At 44.9% G+C, this 20903-nt stretch overlaps 1 protein-coding gene across 1 annotated transcript in view; it reads left to right on the forward strand.

The window, feature by feature from the left end:
• The window catches only part of LOC146176838 (transmembrane protease serine 9-like), a 75471-nt gene that overhangs the window by 25983 nt on the left and 28585 nt on the right, over positions 1-20903 (forward strand). Inside the window, exons 3-8 of the mRNA XM_084581407.1 lie at positions 4597-4758; positions 6967-7161; positions 9275-9496; positions 13258-13364; positions 16144-16322; positions 19976-20115. Of these exons, the coding sequence (XP_084437533.1) occupies positions 4597-4758; positions 6967-7161; positions 9275-9496; positions 13258-13364; positions 16144-16322; positions 19976-20115 (1005 nt within the window). The remainder of the gene's footprint in view (positions 1-4596; positions 4759-6966; positions 7162-9274; positions 9497-13257; positions 13365-16143; positions 16323-19975; positions 20116-20903) is intronic.

The following is a 20903-nucleotide window of genomic DNA, read 5'->3' on the forward strand; positions in this document are numbered from 1 at the left end:
GTGAAACTACGAAGTGAACTGCGTGCTTCATTCATACAAGTGTGCATCTCCTTGCGGGTTGCTTTTGGAGGTCGATATGCCGAGGCGACGACCCAGAGAAGTCCGCTGACCTGACTCTTACCTTTGCTCACCTGAAATGAAATTTCACATACTTGCTATTGCATAATATTTCTTGCGCAAACATTATCACCAAAGTGCTAGTAAAGAGTGGTAATCCGATTTCCCCTCTTCCTTAGTTCGCTTCCCTGTCACATTCTAAAAACAGCTTTTCGAACCCGACCTCGGCGGCTGCGTTTCGATGGAGGCGAAACGAAGAGGAGTTCGTGTGCTGTGCAATGTCAGCGCCCGTTAAAGATCCCCAGGTGGTCGAAATTACTCCGTAGCCCTCCACTACGGCTCCTCTTTCTTTCTCTTTCCACTTTAACTCCCACCTTCCTCCCTTTCCTTACGGCGCGATTCAGGGGTCCACAGACACACGTGTGACAGATACTGCGCCTTTCCCTTTCTGTGAACCAAATATTAATAATAATAATAATAATAATAATAATAATAGTAATAATAATAATAATAATGATAATAATAATAATAATAATAATAATAATAATAATAATAATAATAATAATAATAATAATAATAATAATAATAATAATAATAATAATAATAATAATATTTAAAAGCCTTTATTTTTTTCAGAATGTTTTTGTTGTAATATTTGAGTAATAGAAGCAACAGTCATCGTTATTAGAGAGTGGTAACCAGAGTAATCGCTCTAATCACTGAAAAAAACAAAACAAAAAACGAATGTTTCTGGAATGAACCACTGCAAAGTTCGGCTAATGATTGCTTTGAGCTTAGTGACGTCAAGTGTGACAGCGTATCCCTTTTCTTTTGTAACTCTTCCCACTGCTGCGACAACCTCCCGAAACACACGCGTGCACTTCGTCTTTCCGAATCAGGCGTTGTTACAACACCTCAGGCCCTCACCATGGTACTCCTCAGAAAGCCCTGAATACATGCGGCGTTTTTTTCTGCAATTTTCGCGCGTTGAAAACTGCCACGCCGACGAGACTACCAGCTCGAGATACATAGAACGACAGAGCGGCGCGAGCGCCGCCGCGGATCCCTCGATGCGAAATCAAATGCATCAGCTAGCGGAATGAATGAATGAAAAACTTTATTTAGCGAAAGAGAATTCTCCCGGCGTGGGTGGGACCCTCAGTCAGGGGCCCTATAACCATAGAGCGAGGTACGTGAGAGAAGTGACGGTGTCCCTTGCGTTAAAATCGCGATAGGGCCCATTCCAACGCTACTGTGTAAATTGTAGAAAGCGTACGTATATCGCACAAGGATTTGTCACGCTCGAATGAACGAATATACCTCGGAATTCCGCTCGGACACCAGCGGCACGGTTAATTTTTTTAGAGCGCAGCTCTTTGGCGGCCGTTCCTGGGTTTCGCGGCGGCGTCGGCGTCGGCCTCGTAACCAGTTCCGCCCCCCGTTCGAGCCGGCGCTTTGGCCACCGGAGCCTCGCAGGAGGAGGGGGGGGGGTACACTCAGCGGCGAATGATGGGGGCAGGAGCGCGCGCAGCTACCGGAGCACACGAGGAAAAAAAAAAGGGGGTCGCCGGAGGCAGCGCTAGCAGCGACTGACTGACGTCGCTAGCTAGTCAACACAACGTGCTGCGTAGAACACCGTCGCCGCCATGCAGAAAGAGGAGACCCCCCCCCCCCCCCCCCCCCTCTTCCTGAGTGGAGGCGAGGGTGCTCTCCGGTTGCGGAAACGCTGACCCGCTCCGCAAGTATGCGGGCGCACCGAGACGACCGGTCCGGAGGGGGATACAATAGCGCTCGCATCCTTCATCCGCAGAAAGCAACCGTACAGCGGCGGATCACGGTGCGTGCATCCCGTTCTCACTCGCTTCCAGGCTCGCTTCACTCGCTAGCGGCGTCAGCGAGTCGCTGCTATCTGTTCGTTGCGCAACGTTCCTATGGACCCACGCGCTGCCTCCCGCAACCTCCCGATAACTCAATTGCTCTCTTCATTTCTCGGACCACAAAGCTTCTTTCATGACAGCCAAGAACTGTTAGTGGAGTGTTTCTTGAAGGAATACGTGTGAAAAATTAAAAAAAAAAAGTATGTAATTGTGGTTATGTGCCTTGCTCGAAATCCTTGCCTCTTTTTTTTTTTCTCTATTGGTTCACGGGAAAGGAAAGGCGCAGTATTTGTCACATTTGCTCTGTGGACACCTGAACCGCGCCGTAAGGGAAGGGAGGAAGGTGGGAGTGAAAGTGGAAAGACAGAAAGGGGAGCCGTAGTGGAGGGCTACGGAGTAATTTTGACCCCCTGGGGATCTTTAACGTGCCCTGACATCGCACAGCACACGGACGCCGGACGCCTCTTCGTTTTGCCTCAATTTATCGAAAAGATGAAACAGCTGATGAGCTGCGCTCAAATTTCGCATTAGGAAGTAACATTATCGTGGGCATTTTTTTTTTACAAATTTCGCTTCAGGGAGAAAACAAATGCATTACAATCCGAGAGACCGTCGTATACTCAAAAAAAAAAAAAAAAAAAGAAACCGACATTCCGTGCTTGAAGCGTTTATTTTCACGATAATCACATTTCTGCGGCCAAACTGCCGGCCATGGCGGCCGTGTTGACAGCGATCGCTCAAACCGGAAATGCCAGGTTTCTGCGCTCGTATTGGCTCGCGTGCGCAGCCGCTTCCGGTTCGAGAGGACGCCACGCCGCCTGCGCTTCAGATATCTAGCATGGCTAGATAGGCGGCGGTGCGCGTTTTTTCCCGATGCCGGGCGTCGAATGCAAACCGTCGGGCGAGAAACTCCGGCTTAAAGCGTAAAAGCACTCCATGTGTCCCGGCCTTAAGACGTCCTTGTGAAAGGAGATAAGGACTGCTTGAAAAGCAACCGTTTAGTGCAGCAATAAGGAGTGGTTTATTACTATTCACATATGGTGAGCTCAGAATCTGGCATTAGAAGGATTAACCATCCTGCGGATTGTTCCACATTTCTCTGTAAGGAGTCCCCTCATTTTTTATTGTTGCGCACTAAATGAGTTGCCTAAGCCCCAGGTCAAAAACTATGGGGACACTCAAGCTCCGCCTGTGAGGGTATGACGCAATAGTACTTTATCGCTCGCGTACATGTACTCGGAGCGCAAGAACCATTGAATGTTGATTCTTATTCCACCTTCCCAGCTCAAGTGAGCGACCTGAGTTAGCAGCTCATCAAACTTTCTGATGTCCCCTTCAGGCGCCAATTAAATTTTCTTAAAGGAAACTTTTCTTTGCACCAGGTATGATCAGTAGGCCAGGTAGAACTCAAATATAAAAGATTATGCAAAAATATTTATATTTTGTTTGCGTCCACATATGTGGACATGGCGCCTTAAAGCTGCTACATGAGTGAAAACACGCAACATTTTATAACCAAGTATTAAACATGAATAAATGGTTTCCTCTGATAATACCTTGCATCTTCAAGACTGTGACAGCCCTGCACGGGAATCAGCGCATTACGTACTGCTCTGCAAAAAATAACGAAGCACCGCGGACACTTTAAAAATATCGGCATTAAGACGTCGTGTCCACATTTGTGGACGCGAAACTACGAAAGTCCACTGAAGCATTTTTTCTATGTCTAAGATAATGAAATCTGGCATGCAACATCTACATTTCCTTATTGACGCATTCATTACAAGAAATATCATTATCAGGCATCGGTTTAGAAAGAGGCATGCAAAAATAATACCTGCTGATTTGTCCCGCTCTAAAACGCTGCGACGACCTTCTTTACTTGTCGTTTACAAAACATTTTGCTGTAAGAAAAAGAGATGGCGCCACACACTCGACCGGGCGGGTCCAAATGTTACAAGTGCCAAATTCAAAAGCGGAAATTCGCACTCCGTGCAAATATTTATTGAAATTTGGGTCGCGTGTACATATGTGGACGCAGCGTCTGAAGGGGAATATAATCTGGTGTAGTTAGGTCGCACAAACCATCGAACAATCAGTCCACCAGGTAGCACTTGCCATCGCCATGCCCGTTATTTTTCGCTCACAACGCCGACAAGGCCGACAGGAGGAGGAGAAAACATTTATTTACGATGATATGACTTGGGAAGGGAGGTGCGTTTTGTTGTAGAGCTGAGTGGCAGACGCTATTCTGGGACGCCATTGGCCGCCATCGCCGCCCGAGCTCTCTGGACCAGGACACGCTGGGCCTCGAGGTCCGAGCTGGACAGAGCCGCCTCCCAGCCTTCCCTAGTTGGCTGTTTTATTGCTTTTATTTTTGTATTTTGCTGGCAGACCCACACCATGTGGTATAGGTCAGAATTCTGTCCGTAGAATTTGCACCTACCCGTGAATTGACAACGCCAACATCGGCGCCAGATTGTCTGGGTAATCGCGTTAAAAAATGTATTCTCAACTCTCTCCGCCATCTAGCGGCGCGAACATATACATATATGTGATTATAGCATCGCTGAAGTCGGGTCTGTAGTTAGTGACTGAATTGTAGGCGCACACAACGACCACAGTCTTACTTGAATGTGCCCTCCTCATAACTGCAACGCAGGGATGGAGCGAATCCTGGCCAAGGTGTTCGGCATGCCACCCGACGAAGTGTTGTTAGTGCAGTCGTCCAGCAACGCCGTCCACGTGCAACTTCATGGAATCTTGCACCAAGTAACTTATATCACCTGCTTGGGATCAGCGCCTCACGACCGCAAAGTGGGAGGTGAGTTGGGGCAGAGATTTTGCTCACCACTGCCGCCTTCAAGTATAAAAGAGGTTTGTAAGATATATGGGTACACAGTTGACAATTGTTGCCGCAATGGGTCCTAGCTTACTCATTACTGAATAAGCTGAAAGCGGAAGGCACTGAGATAACGTTCGTGAAGACGCCGTATATAGCAGGAAGGGTCAAGCGCTCCACGGAATTACGTTAGGCAAGGATACGTGTCAGAAAGAAGTGAAACCTGGATGGGTGAAAAGATGATAACGGTGTTTCGGAACAAGGAGTCCGCGAGGGTTAAGCAACTTCCTTTTCATCCTGGACGGGGTGAATAACTGCAAAGACAGGAGTGATCGGCTGATGCTGAAAGAGTCCTCTGAATACCTTTTCTTGATTCGTCAACAGATGTAAGACAAACATTACGCCCCTATGGAAACATCCACGTCATTTATTAGTGGTCTGTCTCAAGATAGCTTTTTTTTCGACTGAATCCAAGTTTCATGCTCAGCAACAGTCAAATAAATACAAAGCGTCGTATTTTTTTGCATTCTGTGCGTCTCTTGGTGTAGAATTTGCGAAAAGTAATATTAAGGAACTGTATCAGCCAAAGAAGAGCGCTGTCCATTTCTTAGCACTAAGCGAACGTCGTCAGCAAGGGCTCGCTATAAACGGGAGCACTGGCAACAGCGTTGTAATAAATCTTTTTATCTTTCATCCAGTAAAGAAGTTAGAATTCCTATATCTTCTTTCTTACTGTCACCATCTAACATCACAGTAAACGCTGACTATGGTAGCCTGCACAACTTGGCGTCCCTTGCTTCATTTCTTCTTGGACCCTTTCTATCTTGTAAAAGCTTCGTCATGAGTTCAAGTATCCTCTTTGTCAACATAACGGGGCACAGTATCGATGTAGGCCAACTTCCATTTATCTTTATTTGTCATCAATAGAAACGGGCTTGTAACATGAACTGAGGAACTGGTCCGGCAAATGCAAGAAAACGGTCTAAAACACGATGCGCAGCTCAAAACAGGAGACCACACCAGTTACATCAGAAAACACAAGTACTGAACGCGGCTGGCTTCACTGACAACCGCACATAAATATTCGTCATGCCTTGCGATCCAACGATACATTACGCCTCCCCCCCCCCCCCCCCCCCCGTTCCCATAAGAGACTCCCTACTGAAAAAATTGTATGATGCAATAATCTCACATTTTCTCACACATTTCGCATAGGAAATCACATACAAATCGCATATAATTGTATAAGATCTCACAGTTTCTTGTACACTATCATAAATTATGAAATTATGATAAATATTTTATGATAATGATGTGCACCGTATGAGAGTCTATGCGATTTGGTGAGATTTTGTGAGGGTATTGACCGGTAGAACTTTTTGGTTTTCAGTAGGGCTGTGCTGGATGTTTTATTTTGTTGGCAAGCAGGTCTTATGGAGAAGATCGAGATTTCTGCAAAACAGACAGTTATGAAGTGCGTATGCAAATGAATGCGATTCGAGTTAAAGAAACCGGTTTCCTGAAAATCCGGCGGCTAGAGTGAGTTCCAAGCACGACTTGACCTTTCCAAAGAATTGTCGCCAAATCGGGAGCTGGTGGTGTTCCTTGAAAACAAAAGAACAAAAAGGGTTTCTCATTTTCAGAAAATTCGCACCACTCTATTACTAGATTAATTGCTTCGCGTATGTAGCTTTCATATGCTTCCCTAGTAATAGCGGGGCTAGCTAGTGGCGCTGACATAACGAACTCTAGGTAGGTGTAGTAGAATGAAGGGTGTATGAGCCGAGAATGTGCACGTTCGCTCTACAACAAAGGAAAGGACTTTCTATTTGAATTTCGTTTTCGATGATTCAAGAACCCTTCTTTGTGACCGAAAGAGGTCCGTACAAACGCCGCGTAATGATTACGAAGCACACCGTAAACGCCTGTTGAGAAAATTGAAAAAGCTCATGGTCACTATAATATAGGGTACTTGTGGCAACATTATAGCGTATGAATGTTTGAGGTTCCATATGAAGCCCACAATGAATACACATCCCTGGCATTCAGGGTATCCTAGTGCATAGGGAGTGTAAGAAAAAGCGTTTTTATATTTCATGCGAGCGCCACGCCACCTCTTGGGCTGCGGGCAAAAGTGATTCTCTAGACAAAATTAATTATTTTTCGTTCCCCCTCTTGCTTTATATGAAGGCTGTCATTTCGAAGACAATGACCTGTCGGGAGTCATCAAGAGCCCAGGGTATCCGCAGTTCCATCCGCTCGAAGCCTACTGCGAAGCCAAGATTGAGGTGCCTTACGGCAACGTGGTCAAGTTCCGACTCGAGGATGTCGACCTCTGCCCGCTTGCAAATAACAGCATCACTTTCTTCGATGGCGAGGTTCGAGGTGAGAGAACTACTGAATGCTTCTTGGACCTTGCATGCAGAGAGTATTGCTCTCATGGGTAATAGTTAATTTGTTAAAAATTGATTGTTACTTTCATATTGAAATAAGGACATGACACTGGCTACGTTTTTACTTTTACAGTGCCAGTTGCTGTAGTCTCACGCGGCGCTTTATAATACTCCTCCCTCTAGGACAAAAACATTACGAAGTGTGAAACCTGTGACGCTGCGTCTGTAAGCATGTCAGTGCCAAAGCTGGGAACATTGCGGTAAGGTGGTGTCATAGATAAGCACTGCAAAAAAGCCCATACGACAGGGTCTGCTGAACCACTTTAAATGCTTCCAGCCTTTTCTATTTGGGGCCAATATTCTTTCCATCCTTCAGGTCATCCTGGCTTCAAGAATGCCAGTAAGGTTTGCCAAGGAAAGTAACATTTATTAGCTTCTGCCGCTGTGCGTAAACTTACCTACAAAACCACATAACGCTACATTATTGCAGCGTCGAACTGCAACAATCTGTTACCATCCGAAAAGGTGACAAAATCTGTCAGCATGGAAACGGAGAAGAAGGGATAACAGAGCTGACTGGCTTAAGGACTGAGAGATATGCGTTTATTGGTTGGGAAGGCAGAGAGATTGGGCGCAAAGATTAAGAACAGCCTGATTCTCTACGCTGATTTCCGGAAAGGCCAGAGAAGAAGAAATAAGATTGCTATGGTGGGGTGACGCGATGAGGAATATGAAAATCATAATCGCGAGTTGAGGTCCTGGATGCTGCACCTGGAGACATTCGTTTTATGCGTGGTAGATGAGCAAAAAGAGGCACTATAGGGGGTCAAGCTTGCCTGATGGTGCCTTCATCAAAGGAATGGGCCCTTTAGTTTCTGAATATGCGTGTGGAAGCCTCACTATTCCGTGTGGCTGCTCCTAGGGGTCAGCGGATAGACACGTTACCAAGCAGTGTGAAACAAAACTGGCTACCTTTATTCATCCTTAACTATAGTAGTAACATATAAATGGGTGCAATATCTTATCGCCTGAGTTATCTTTTAGACTGTTCGGCAACGGAAGTTTTTTTTGGTAGAGCTATAAAAATAACCTTATTGGCAGGGGCTCTATTCGCATATATTTCAAGGACGTAGCTGCAAATGTCCCTTATATGATATCGGCCCTCAAACCAATACGTCGATTGAATAATACGCCTCCTGATTCACCTCATTCCTGTGTACTCGGTAGTGTGCCATAAAGTAGAAGGCTGTCAGATGCACGGCAATTAACCACGGATGGGTGAAGAAAGTAATTTATTCAAAGGAAATAATTAGCCGACATTCATGAAATAAGCAACACGCCGTGGCTATCGGTTGATGCATTTGGCTGGAGAGCTTTCCTTCGAGGACATACATCCTTTTGTTCTTGAGGCTTATGCAATTATAGTGCACTTATGAACCTTCTCGGAAATTTTAACCAAAATACTGCGCATTTTGTTACCCCTGGACTTCTCGAATGTAAGCTATATAACTTCAGAGAATTGTACCGGCCCGACAACCTCAATTCAATACACGGTTCTGTTAGGAGATTTGAAACGTGTGGTCAAAGAGGTGTGACAGCACTCATTACCCGTCATTGCGTTCGTCTACATAATTAAAAGCAGTGGCCTTGGTCGCTGCACAACCGCTCCTCAAGTGGAAACTATACCAGATGCCGAAACGATGAAGCACCTAAATTCACACATGCTTAAAAAGAAAGCTACCCAGAAAGCAGATGCGAGAGCAGGTGTCGCTCCTGACAATCGCGTGTAAGTGTTGTAAGTATACAGGGTGGCGCTAATCGGACAGGAGATGTTCGTAATGCAATACAATCTCCTTCCATTTGCCATGATGTGGAAGACAGCCGACATGCCTGTGTCCCATTTAGGAACGTGACGTTTTTGTCACGCCATGCACTGTCCATGTAGGAAAAGTGGAGATTTTTGTTTTACCCTCCGGTGTAAACAAGATGGCCCTTTTGAGACGCTGGCTGGAGTTAGTGGCTTGCTTCTGTTCATTGCTAACAATATGGCGCATCTGCGTCCATATTGTAAACAGCCTTCAGTCATCAATATTTATGCCCTGCAGGAGGACGCCAACTGGCTGCCCTGACACCAAATGGTAACACTGGTGTTCAGAATGCCACCATCCTCACACCAGGCCGACGAGCGGCTGTGGTCTTTCGGGGAAAATGCTCACGTGACATTAAGAGCCGAGGATTTCATATCACCTACGAAGCCGAACCCCTACTTACATCCGGTTCCAACAACGTCAGTACTGCTTCGGACAGGATAGATGGCCTAGACCAAGGTGTGTTAACTTAAGCAAATGTTTTCGGCGGATTGTTGAGTGTCTGTGAAATATGTGCATGCGTACTTGCTTGGTAGGAAAAGGAGGCTTAAGGGACTCCACCTTGGGGGCATGTTCTTTCTTATGTCCCGTCGCATCTCTTTATCTTGTAAGTACACGTAGATTCGTAGCGGCGCACTTGAAGAATCCAAGCAAAGAAAATGAGCTGGAGTGATCTGGCATAGGGAGAAAAGCATCAGCAATCGTTCCAGCTAGCAGGATTGTATCCGGGTCGCCAGTATTGTAGGCGATGTTGTTGGACTAGAAGGGCAGCCCGGTGACTGCAAGCTGCCCTCTACTACAGCAATGTCGCTTAGACATTCATCTGTCTGTTACATTACGTTAAAGAGGTACTAAAGGGAAGAACTAATTCCTTCTAAAATAGACTCTTTGGTGTTCTAGTATTGGAAATATGCATCTTGCATCGGAAGCAGACCTTTTAATAAGCTAGAAATAACTTGAGAGCGATAGACTGAAGTGAGGGCCCTCGAGAAATCGGGCAAATTAGTGAGCCCAGCAGAATTTCTTCCTCGCTTTCACGTACACCCGTATTTCAATAGAGACCGTAAGTACAACAGAAATAACGAAGTAGAGCGGCGGCGGCTGCTGTCAAGGTCGTTAACTGAAGCGTCTCTGACACTGCATGCATGTCGCTTAGTCGGCTTGCGGAAAGTGCTCATGCTTTGTGCTTCAGAAAAATGAACGAAGCGCAAGCTGTTGGTATATTTCACTCCCTTCTCTGAATGATGACGTCGGCATTAGCCTAAAAGGGGATAAACTGTATTCCATGGCGAGCAGGTTGGTCGCGCCATCTGTTGAAAAATACTGAATCAAAAGCCGATGTGATTGGAGAGAATTCCTTTTAAAGCATTAGCTTTACTGCGTTCATTTTGCAAGTTTCGCGTTATTTCGCATAATTCATGCTCTCCTGCTTTCCACAGCTGGCGCCACGTGCTCGTGCTTCGCGTTTTTCTTTTTTGCGCTACGCAGGGAATATCACCGCGTTCATCGTCGTGTTCATGTATCGAGACACTATGCTAACAATGCTTACACGGAGAGCAGTGGGTTGATCGTATTCGAAGACTAATCCCCAACTAGCTACTCAAGAGGGCTGGTGAAACACAACACACGAGCCGCAGCCGATCACGACTGATGTAAAACTGCAATTTATGCTGACATAATGCAGTAACTATCATCATCTTCATTATGTTTAAACCACAAAACTCTATTTCGCTGTGCATTGAACGTTGCCGTCTTCATGAATTTCCATCTGCGCCACTCCTTCATATAACTATAGGCAAATACTCAATGCATATGACCAGTCTTGCTAAAAGACAGACCGCAACAGTGTCAGGCAGGCTGCCGAGACAACTGAAGAACGAGAAGCCAGACTACCAGTTGCCGAGAGGCTTACCAAGCGCGGAAACGAGCCAAGATCGAATCGGCAGTAGCGACTGTGGCCGATGATTAAACGCTTGTGAAAATCGGTGTAAATATAGCTTAAACTCAGCATTTTTTGCCATTTTTAATTCGTTTTCTTCGTTCAGCACCGGTATGAGAGGCGTATGGTAACGCAGGTGGCCGCAGTTACCACGTAAGCATTTAGTGGACGAGCGAAGTATAGAAAAAAAAAAAAAAAACGGTCATTTCTTCTCGATTTCTTAGCAGCGCAGTTGTATACTTGAGTACATAAACGCTATAAGTGCTCCCAAAGAGAATGTTTTCGTCTAGCGCAGGTTCTTGTTTCTTTATATTTTTCATTTCGTGTTCCTTTAAACAAATAGCCTAAAGTGTTAATAGTTGTGCTTTTCATTCTGTTCGTATATATATTTGGTCCTAGAGAGAGAAAAAAATGGTGAGTGTATGTGTAAAAGAGAGAGCCGAGAGCCAAAAACGACGAAAAATCCGAAAACGTCGCCGAGTGGCGCTGCAGTCGCGAGCATTGCGCGTGTAAAGGCGGTGTTCACCCGCGTGTTTAACTTGGTCGGATATTTTCTCCCGGCGTCCGCTGTTATTTTTCCCGGCGGGTGAATACGAGTGAATTGATACACAGAATTAGTTATTGCCGGCTCCGCGTTCCGATTCCATCGCTCGCAATGTCCGCATTGCCGCCGGCCTTTTCGTTGAGTTGAGTAGAACTTTTCTACTACTGTCAAAACAAGCATCTCTCCTGGCACGGGTATTTCACGTTTGTGGTAAAGCATTACCAAATATCGAATCGATGCTTGCACACTTCCTCGCAGCGCCAGAGGCGTCGTTTCAAAAGGCTGTCGATGGCGAGGACGGACAAAATGGTGGCATCTAAAACAAAAACAGAAAAGAACAATGAAAGTTTGTCATAACTGGAAAGGTTTAGATGCACGTTTATCCTATCGTAAATAACGTGACAATTGTTTACAAGCCCTGTTCTGAAATGATTGAGTTGTGAAGCAGAAGCATTCGCCAGATTGAAGAGTGAGTAAATATGCTCCGACGATGTATGCTGTCATGGCTGGTCGCGGGATTCAGTCTGGCGCACCGACGACGAGTGCGTATAAATAACGTTGAGAAGAACTCCTTGTGTTTTGGTTCGTGTGCAACGCTGTGTTACAATGCTCTCTCGAAGGAAAATGTACCGATGGATGCATAGACAGTACTTCGGCCGGGCGTATAACTAAATACGCCGGGTAGGATGTTAGCGTTTGTCGCTCTTTCTTTTTAACTTGCCAGCGTTAAGGGTTTCGTTCAATAGAAACCCAACGTGGTTGTCAGCGTTATTGCGTCGATAAAATCGAGTCGGGATGACAGAAAACTTATTGCTTAGAACACTCGGTTAACTGCGAATATAAGGTCCCAAATGCCTTAAACGCCGTAATGACCTGTAATAACAAAGATAAATTATTTGTTTCGACATGGAAATTAGTGGAAATAGAGGGAACGTTCCATTTAGACCACTGAGACACGCATCCTTTCAACTTGGTTAAAGGGATACCTTGAATGTCTGTGGTAAATAAAAAAAAAAACAATAAGATATGAGAAAAAGTATAAAGTTGAGTCTATGTTTTCGAAATGATATGCGAAGAGGACTTGGGGCTGCTTAAGGTAATAATCAACGACATCGTGTCATGCCTCTAAGGAGGAAGTCAAGTGTGTCTGAAACTATTTTACGCTATCTTGCCGTCATTTATACAAGTTCGCCTTGCGCCAAGTGACTGAACAAGCTGCGCCCAGCAGCCACTGCTCACAATGACAGCTTAGCTGCGGCGCATATACACTGAACGGGGGCGGAAGTCAGTGGTCGGGACGTGAGCGTTCGCTCCTCGGTATACAGGAATACGCGACGAGTACGCGACGAATTCGCGGCGGCGGGGCGCTCAAGCTTTTTTGCCGCGACCGTTAGGCCCATAGAGGAGGCCTTTATTCGAGTAGCGCATATATATACTGAGCTGATCTTTCTCGCTTTCAAAGCAATTCCTTGCCAACATGGCTGTTCCAAATGACTCCTTTCCTACCCATGCTTCTCGTCGCATGTAAGCATGTGTGCTTTGAAATGATCAAATGTATATATAAAGGGCGAACGTTCATTTGAGAAGACAAAGGAGGGTCACGGAATAGCAGCCATTGTGAGATGCCTGCTAAAAAGCACTGAATGAGTGTCTATGGTAAGACGAATGTGGTACAGAGAGGAAGAGTGTCGATGCGGTTGTCTGTTTTTACGTAGAGCTTGTCCTTCACTATTTCAGGCGTGTGCGGGAAACCATTGCTATCTCAGCCGGGTGATTCCGTCGGTGACCAAGGATCGAAAATAGTCAGAGGAAGCGACGCCAAAGTTGGGGCTCATCCATGGCAGGTAAGGAATCTAATTTGTTGGCTTTCATTGCAGATATTCGTGCCGAGTCTTATTTCGCCCTCCCTTAGGAATGGAAAATTGGTCCGGACAATTGACGTTGTAAAAATAACTGATCTCCCGCGTTGGTCCTCGAATGTCGTTGTCTTTTCCAGGAAAATCTCTGCACATTGTTTGCTGTACTCGCGGATAAATTTGCTTGGCGATGGAGTCAAGGCTACAAGAGTAGAACTTTCGTCATTGTGTTACTACACCATGTAGTTCTGGCATATCTGGCCTCAGGTGTGGTTTCGGTTTCAGTTCTACCTTTGCTTGAAATAATGGCTTCCGAGTCTCCAACGACACAGAAGTGTCTTTCTTTAGATTACCTACGGTCTAAGCAAACGTATATTCGCGGTTAATGAATATCACGCGTTACGTACGTTGCCGAAACAAGCGCAGTACGAAAGCGCACAGAAACTGATGTGTTGACACAGCACCAGCAGCCGACGTGCGTTTCGGGAGATTCCCGGCAGATGGCACGGCCACCCCGTTTGCACAGTGCCTTGTACTGATTTTAAATGGACTACACTAACGTTGTACTAGATTATATTGTAGTACAATCTTGATGTAAAAACAACACAGCCATTTCTGTAACGATGTAATATTCCAGAGCAGGATTCACGTAATTTACCAAGGGACTATATTCTGCTGCGCAGTGAGCTGATGCGTTTTGGCTCTGTATCTTTGGCTCTATAGCCATAAAAGCTTGTCCCGGAGTATAATGGTGTTGAGCATTATTATCCCTTTCATTATTTTAGCGAGAAGTCGCTCCGTTTCTAGTGGTTGTTAAGCCATGCCAAAATCTTAATCTATTTCAATCAGTGTGCAGGTCGGTCCAAACAAAAGGCACGGAGGCACTTGCAAGCGCAATCCTTGATATGATCTTGTGACCGTTTTAATGACAATAAAAAATGGAGCTGGCTCTATAGCATTCCTGGCCCGGCGTGCCTGCTTAAACAAAGCTATCAATAAAGTTTACTACTACTGCTACTATTTCATAAGCATGCAATAAATTACGACAGCGGGAAGCTTCAACTAGTAACCTAAATTATTATTGGCACGCTTTAATTTATTTTCAGTATAGAATCCTGTCGCTATCTCAACGGGTAATGATGCGACCCTACATTCTTCCACGTTTCGTTGCCTTGCGGGTCGATAATTCCTATTTTTGACCGGCTAATGCATTTCATAACTTCTGATATGAGTGGCATGTGGGCCATTCCATGCGAAACGTCCCCTGCCGCAAAGTCGACCACCTTTAATTCCCGTAAAAGAAAAAGGAATGACTTGCTGGCAGTTCCGCGAAAGGGCTTGCGACGAAGTGTTGTTAGAATTGTAAGAGCGCAACAAAAACGTGACAAAGAGGAGCAGATGACAACAACGGCGCTCAAGGACAACATCAGCGCCGTTGAATTTTTGTTGCGCTCTTATAATACTGATCGTCATGGTTCACCAACTCGCCCAATCAGCCGTTCTTTTGAAGTATTGTTATCCAGAGAAATGTTTAAATATTCCGCGAAGAAGAAAAATTGTGGCATGAGAATATTTTAGGTCATGCATTGAACAAGATGAAATAAGAGGTAATAATTTGGGATATACCATTTACATTGTTTTTATTTGTCACTTTAAAAATGAAACTATATAAGACCTCGCATTTTCTTGCGCCAATAAAATACAACAAGGCGTTTTAGTAAGCTCAGCCTCAGTAATGTTTAAGCCGAAATATTTGTTTCGTGATTTTGCAGGTTGCGATAGTAATGTTAAACATGTCTTAATGTTCTTGAATTAAGCGGTTTTAACAGAATTAGTTGCAAAATCCGCAAAAAGTAACTTTTTCGCGATATTCATGCCGGTATTGCGAATTGAGGCCTTCGATATAAAAACACCTCATACTTCAGATGAGAAAGAACAACACAAGCGAAATATCCTAAAATAATATTTGGCACTGCATCTTGTTTCACATTATCTAACTTTTTTTTTTCTGCGGCCAACTTTAGCTCCCTCGCGGAAAATTGAAATAGCGGTTGCGTCAACAAAATTTTTCTGGAGAAAAATACTTCGTCAAAAAACATATTGCAGTATTGTCAACACGCCCAATTCCTTCTTTTCAGAAGGTTTAAAGAAGGTCAGTTTTGGGGCTGGGACGTTTTGCTTATCCATATGGAAGAAAAAAAAAAGCGCTCTTTGAAGTCATAGCTTTTCGTGCTGTTTATGCATTGCCTTAATCACCACCGACGCCATTTAGCTTAACTGTGGGCTATACTTGAAATCTCAGCAACATTTTCAGGGTACCTTACGATCATCATCAGTCCGACTGAGTCTACTTCGGGGCAATAGAATGTTCTATATGTTGCCCATGAACATGTTCCTGTGCCAAAAGGGGCCACTTGATTTTCGCAAAAGTCCTGATCTCATCCGCCCAGTTAATTTTGTGCCCCTCTTTGTCGTTTTTCGCTTTTCAGGGAATCCATTTACTTTATGATACGTGCTGCTTAATATTTGCGTAATTAGGGGAACGAGTTAGCGGATATGTAGGTAATTCGACGATCGATCGATCGATCGATCGATCAATCAATCAATCAATCAATCAATCAATCAACCAATCAATCAATCAATCAATCAATCAATCAATCAATCAATCAATCAATCAATCAATCAATAAATAAATAAATCATTCTCTCGGTTAGTCGCTGAAATGGGGCAATTGTTCATCTTTCATGCAATGTGTTGCTCCATGCAGGTTCTGCTCAAGCACGCGAAGACTGATGAAGCCTTCTGCGGGGGCAGCCTCATCAGCCACCGCTGGGTTTTGACTGCGGCTCACTGTTTCAAACAGTACAGCCGCCACGACGTGCTGGTGGTTCTTGGCAAACACAGCCTCGTTCATCGGGAAGACCACGAGATCATTCTGTCCATCAGGTGAGAGCTCTAATTTTACGAGCACCCCGTAGACATTGCTACTGAAGTTAGAGCTTCCACGCGGTCCTTTTAGAACAGTGGGCATTTTCTGCCCTCTAGTGCAGTATACATGTGTCCAGGTTTCTGCCTAAAAGTTGCTAGCGCCAATTCTCTGGTCAAGATGGTCCGTGCTGGCTCAAGGCAAAACTTTTTATAGATGAATGGCAGATGCCTTTGTCCTGCTGGGACGTAGTTAGTCTACAGCTGGGGATGATATATATACAAGCAGCATGTCTCGTGCAGCAGCAACGAAGGTAATGAAAATCTATTTGCAATCTTTACGAAGATTATTACCGGGATACTGTTAAAGTAGGACAGGCTGTATATAGTATACACAGCACTGCTGTTGCGAAAAACTCGATATGTAATGAATGCCATTTCGAAAAAAAAGGAAAGGATTTCTTTTAAACGCTAAAACTGTTTTGAGGTCCTACGCCAGAAAAAAAAAAAAGCTATTCCTAAAGGGTCTCAATATTTTTTCTTCCTTTGTATTTCAGCAATAAGTTTAACCGTGAAACATATTCAGAAATTACTATAGATAAAATGATCAAAGCCAGTACGAAAATAATAATTTCAGACTCATCGGAAGGGCACGGAATGTGAAGAAAAAGTTTGATGATGCTTAAGTTTGCATAATATTGTCAGGGTGTAAACCCGCTGGATGTAGTTAAAGAGCTTAAGCTCTGCAGGCCTAGAGCTGGGCTACATTACGAAGATTAATTGAGTTTATGGGGTTTAACGTTCCAAAGCGACTCAGGCTATGAGAGACGCCGTAGTCAACGGCTGAGAAAATTTTGACAATGACAGAGTGTAGACATCGGTGGTCCAGGCACCGCATCATCAACGGTTAGACTGAAGAAGCGAGCCGCTATTGAGCAGCTTATGAAGCCCCAATAATTAGCTACCATGTGGTGGTGAAAGTACCAGTTTAAACCAGCGACGAGGCGGGGGAGGACAGCGTGATGCAGCTAATGGTCACACGACTGCCACCATTACCTCAAGACCCCTCCCGACCAATCAGAACTTCGCTTTGACAATATCGACAACTGGCCAGTGGTATTGCTCCGAAGAAGGGAGTATTTTCGGGCTTTTATTATTTCTTATAAATATAGCTCAGTGGCGCAACGCCGGACGATGAAATTGTGGGCGTGCAGATTGGCATTGAGGGTGCGACCGGAGCTGATTGAGGAGCAGGATTAGAGACGACTTCAAAAACACGTCGCTGGATTGCATGGCGAAGCTCCGGAACAAGGCCAGTTGTTGATGACTCTAAGATATGGCTGCAGGGACAGTTGTCGCGCGGCCTCCTGACGCACAAAAGCCTTGATGTCTTCGGAGAGGATAGATGACTCCCTATCGGCGGCTAGTCCAGCGAGCGAAGCGTGAGGCTAGCGAATCAAAACACGCTCCTTGCGGAGCTCGTCATAGCTTTGACAGAGGTCGTAGATTTCTTTGACCGTAGTGGTACTTTTGGCGATGAGCATGTTGAAAGCGCCGTCATCAATTCCTGTGAGCACGTGATGTATCTTAACGGCCTCGGTCTTGGTCGGGTTAACGCGGCGACACAAATCAACAATGTCCTCAGTGTAACTGGTGAGCGTTTCATCGGCCATCTGCACTCGCGACCGAAGACGCTGTTCCACGTGGAGTTTTCGGACAGCGGGGCGGCTAAAGACGTCAGAAAATTTGGTCTTGAAATTAGCTCAGGTGGTAAAGTCCGACTCGCGTAGTGGTACCTTTGGCGATGAGCATGTTGAAAGCGCCGTCATCAATTCCTGTGAGCACATGATGTATCTTAACGGCCTCGGTCATGGTCGGGTTAACGCGGCGACACAAATCAACAATGTCCTCAGTGTAACTGGTGAGCGTTTCATCGGCCATCTGCACTCGCGACCGAAGACGCTGTTCCACGTGGAGTTTTCGGACAGCGGGGCGGCTAAAGACGTCAGAAAATTTGGTCTTGAAATTAGCTCAGGTGGTAAAGTCCGACTCGTGGTTTCGAAACCACAAATTAGCTACGTCGCTCAAGTGAAAGATGACATTACTGAGCTTACGATTGTCGTTCCAATTATTGTGACGGCTGACCCGTTCGTAAGTGGACAGCCAATAGTCGACGTCGTCATCGCTGCTTCCACTGAAGGTAGCGGGGTCTCGTTGACAAAGCGCCCCTGTGCAGGTAACTGGCGGAGGTAGGTGCAATGAAGTCGGCTCCGTCATTGAGGTAGTCAACGTTCTGCTGCGAAGTTCCAGGGCGAGATGGGTACAGGGACCCTCACATTGACCTCCACCAAGTGAAATGTGGATTTAATAGTTTGGTCGAACGTCTATTGCTACCACTAGTCCGGGCACAGCAGGATCGAATTGCCAGCCGCAGGGCACAGCTTCAGCGCGAGAGTTGGGCACCGGAGACAAGCGATGGCGATGGCGATGCCGCAGCGTTGTCTGTTCTTCGTCTTCTTTACAATATATATATATATATATATATATATATATATATATATATATATATATATATATATATATATATATATATATATATATTAAATTAAAGTCTTTGCATGGTGCCAGGAATGCAACATGGTCCTAAACAAAGAAACAACCAATTTCCTTCGCGTGACACGTAAAATAAATCTGTGATCACAGGTATCGCCTTGGGCAATCACCATTAGATGAAATATCCAAGTTTAAATACCTAGGTGTAACATTAATTAACAAACAATCCTGAAAATCACATGTTGAAAATATCTGGTCGTCCGTCTTTTGCAAAGTATGTTTTCAGTGAAACAACTTTCGAAAGCCCCCACTAAAGTTAAATTACTCGCCTATAATTTACTAATCAGGCCCAAGCTCCAGTATGTATGGCGGGTGGTAAAACCAATATTAAAAATAAAACTTGAAATAATGCAAAGATTTATTTATTCAATGATTTTGCCGTTCGATTCTCCATCTGCGCTTATGGATTTCAACAACATCCAACCCCTCGAGACGCAAAGAAAAAATATCAGCCGAGAATTACTTTCCCTGCTCATAAATAACAAGTTGGCGCTTGATTCAGCACCCTACATATATCCGCTTTAACTACACGCTTTATACACCAAAAATCATCCCACTGTCTGCACTCTGTACTTTGCTCGAACTGGTACATTTAAATCTTTTCCCCGTTGCACCATAACAAAGTGGAATTCACTAGCAAAAGGATTGACAGCGCAGAGTGATGCTTAATGTTTCATTTTGTTAATTTAGTTTTTAGTTTTAATTCATGCTCTTGTATCTGTAATACCTTCCTATGTACTTGTTCTGCTTGAATATGTAACATGATCTGCAGTAATAAATAAATGAATAATACGACCACGGGTGACGTATTCTTTAGAGCCTCCATAGTCGCCTTACTGCTGATGACCGTGTTTCTTCTGATCGCGTCTCTCCCGCGTCATTTCAGCTCACTGATTGTTCTTCACTGAAGTGGGAAAGAACTTAACAACTCTTCATGTGGTCCCTGTTCCAATCTTTTATAATTGCAGTCAAGTAGATCAAAGTCACGCGCTTCTATGTGCACCCGATGTTGAAGCGGTTAAATAAAAGTAAAATAAAACCTGGCATTGATTTTCTCGCAGGAGACTCGTGGTACACCCCGACTTCGATAACCGCACCTTGGACAACGACATTGCTCTGATCGAACTGCGGGCTGCCATTCAGTACAGCGGACGCCTGAGCCCCGTCTGCCTTGGAGACGCTCAATTCATCGAGCAGGTTGGTACTACGAGCTCACTGTCACCAAGTTAATAGTTTCCCAGCTGATTTCAGCGGGGTTTTAATATTTTTAGCGGGTCAGTACAGTACGTTGTACTGCAGAAGGAGGGCGTCTTAGCGGTTTTTAGGTCTTCCTACCTTTTCTATTGGTGGTTCTTGTGGTCCTACAATTTTTGTTTATAACAGTGTACAAATTTTAAACTATTAATTCATTCTGTAAGAGAACAACTCTGTGATCGCATGACCTCACTGAGATCTCAAGATGGTGAATATTCGAACAACCCCAATTTTTTGGGCAGTCGTCGAGTTTACTGATTATGGACATGCAGTCTGGCGGACTAGGACAGTTTGAGCATGCGCAGAAGGTTAGGAAAGATCGGATACGGAGCCCTAATGTTCGAGAAACAATTGCTATTATTCAACCTACGCGAAGGAAGCACATTCTTTTTAACTAGTACAGTTCCCGTATTTCGAGTTTGCGTCGTTATCCAAGTGTCGCTATCTCAAGTGATCTCGAGTCATCTCATTGGTCGAAACGCCGGAACCGGGTGGTGCCACTACGAAACCGGAAGAGGTTGCGACATCATATTCGGGCGTTTCCACCAATGCGATGACTGGAGGTCCCGTGAGATAGCGATACTTCGATAACGGCGCAAACTCGGAATACGGGCCCAGGGATGCTTCCGGGAAAAATTCCTTCTTCGAGCTGGCAGAGTTTGAGCTCTCCATACTGCTGCTGCTCTGGTTGAAAGCAGAGACTGGACGCAGGTTCAGTCACCTAAGCGTTTTAAC

The sequence above is a fragment of the Amblyomma maculatum genome, chromosome 10, assembly GCF_055883805.1.
Source record: "Amblyomma maculatum isolate TAMU_Amacu chromosome 10, ASM5588380v1, whole genome shotgun sequence".
Lineage (NCBI taxonomy): Eukaryota > Metazoa > Arthropoda > Arachnida > Ixodida > Ixodidae > Amblyomma > Amblyomma maculatum.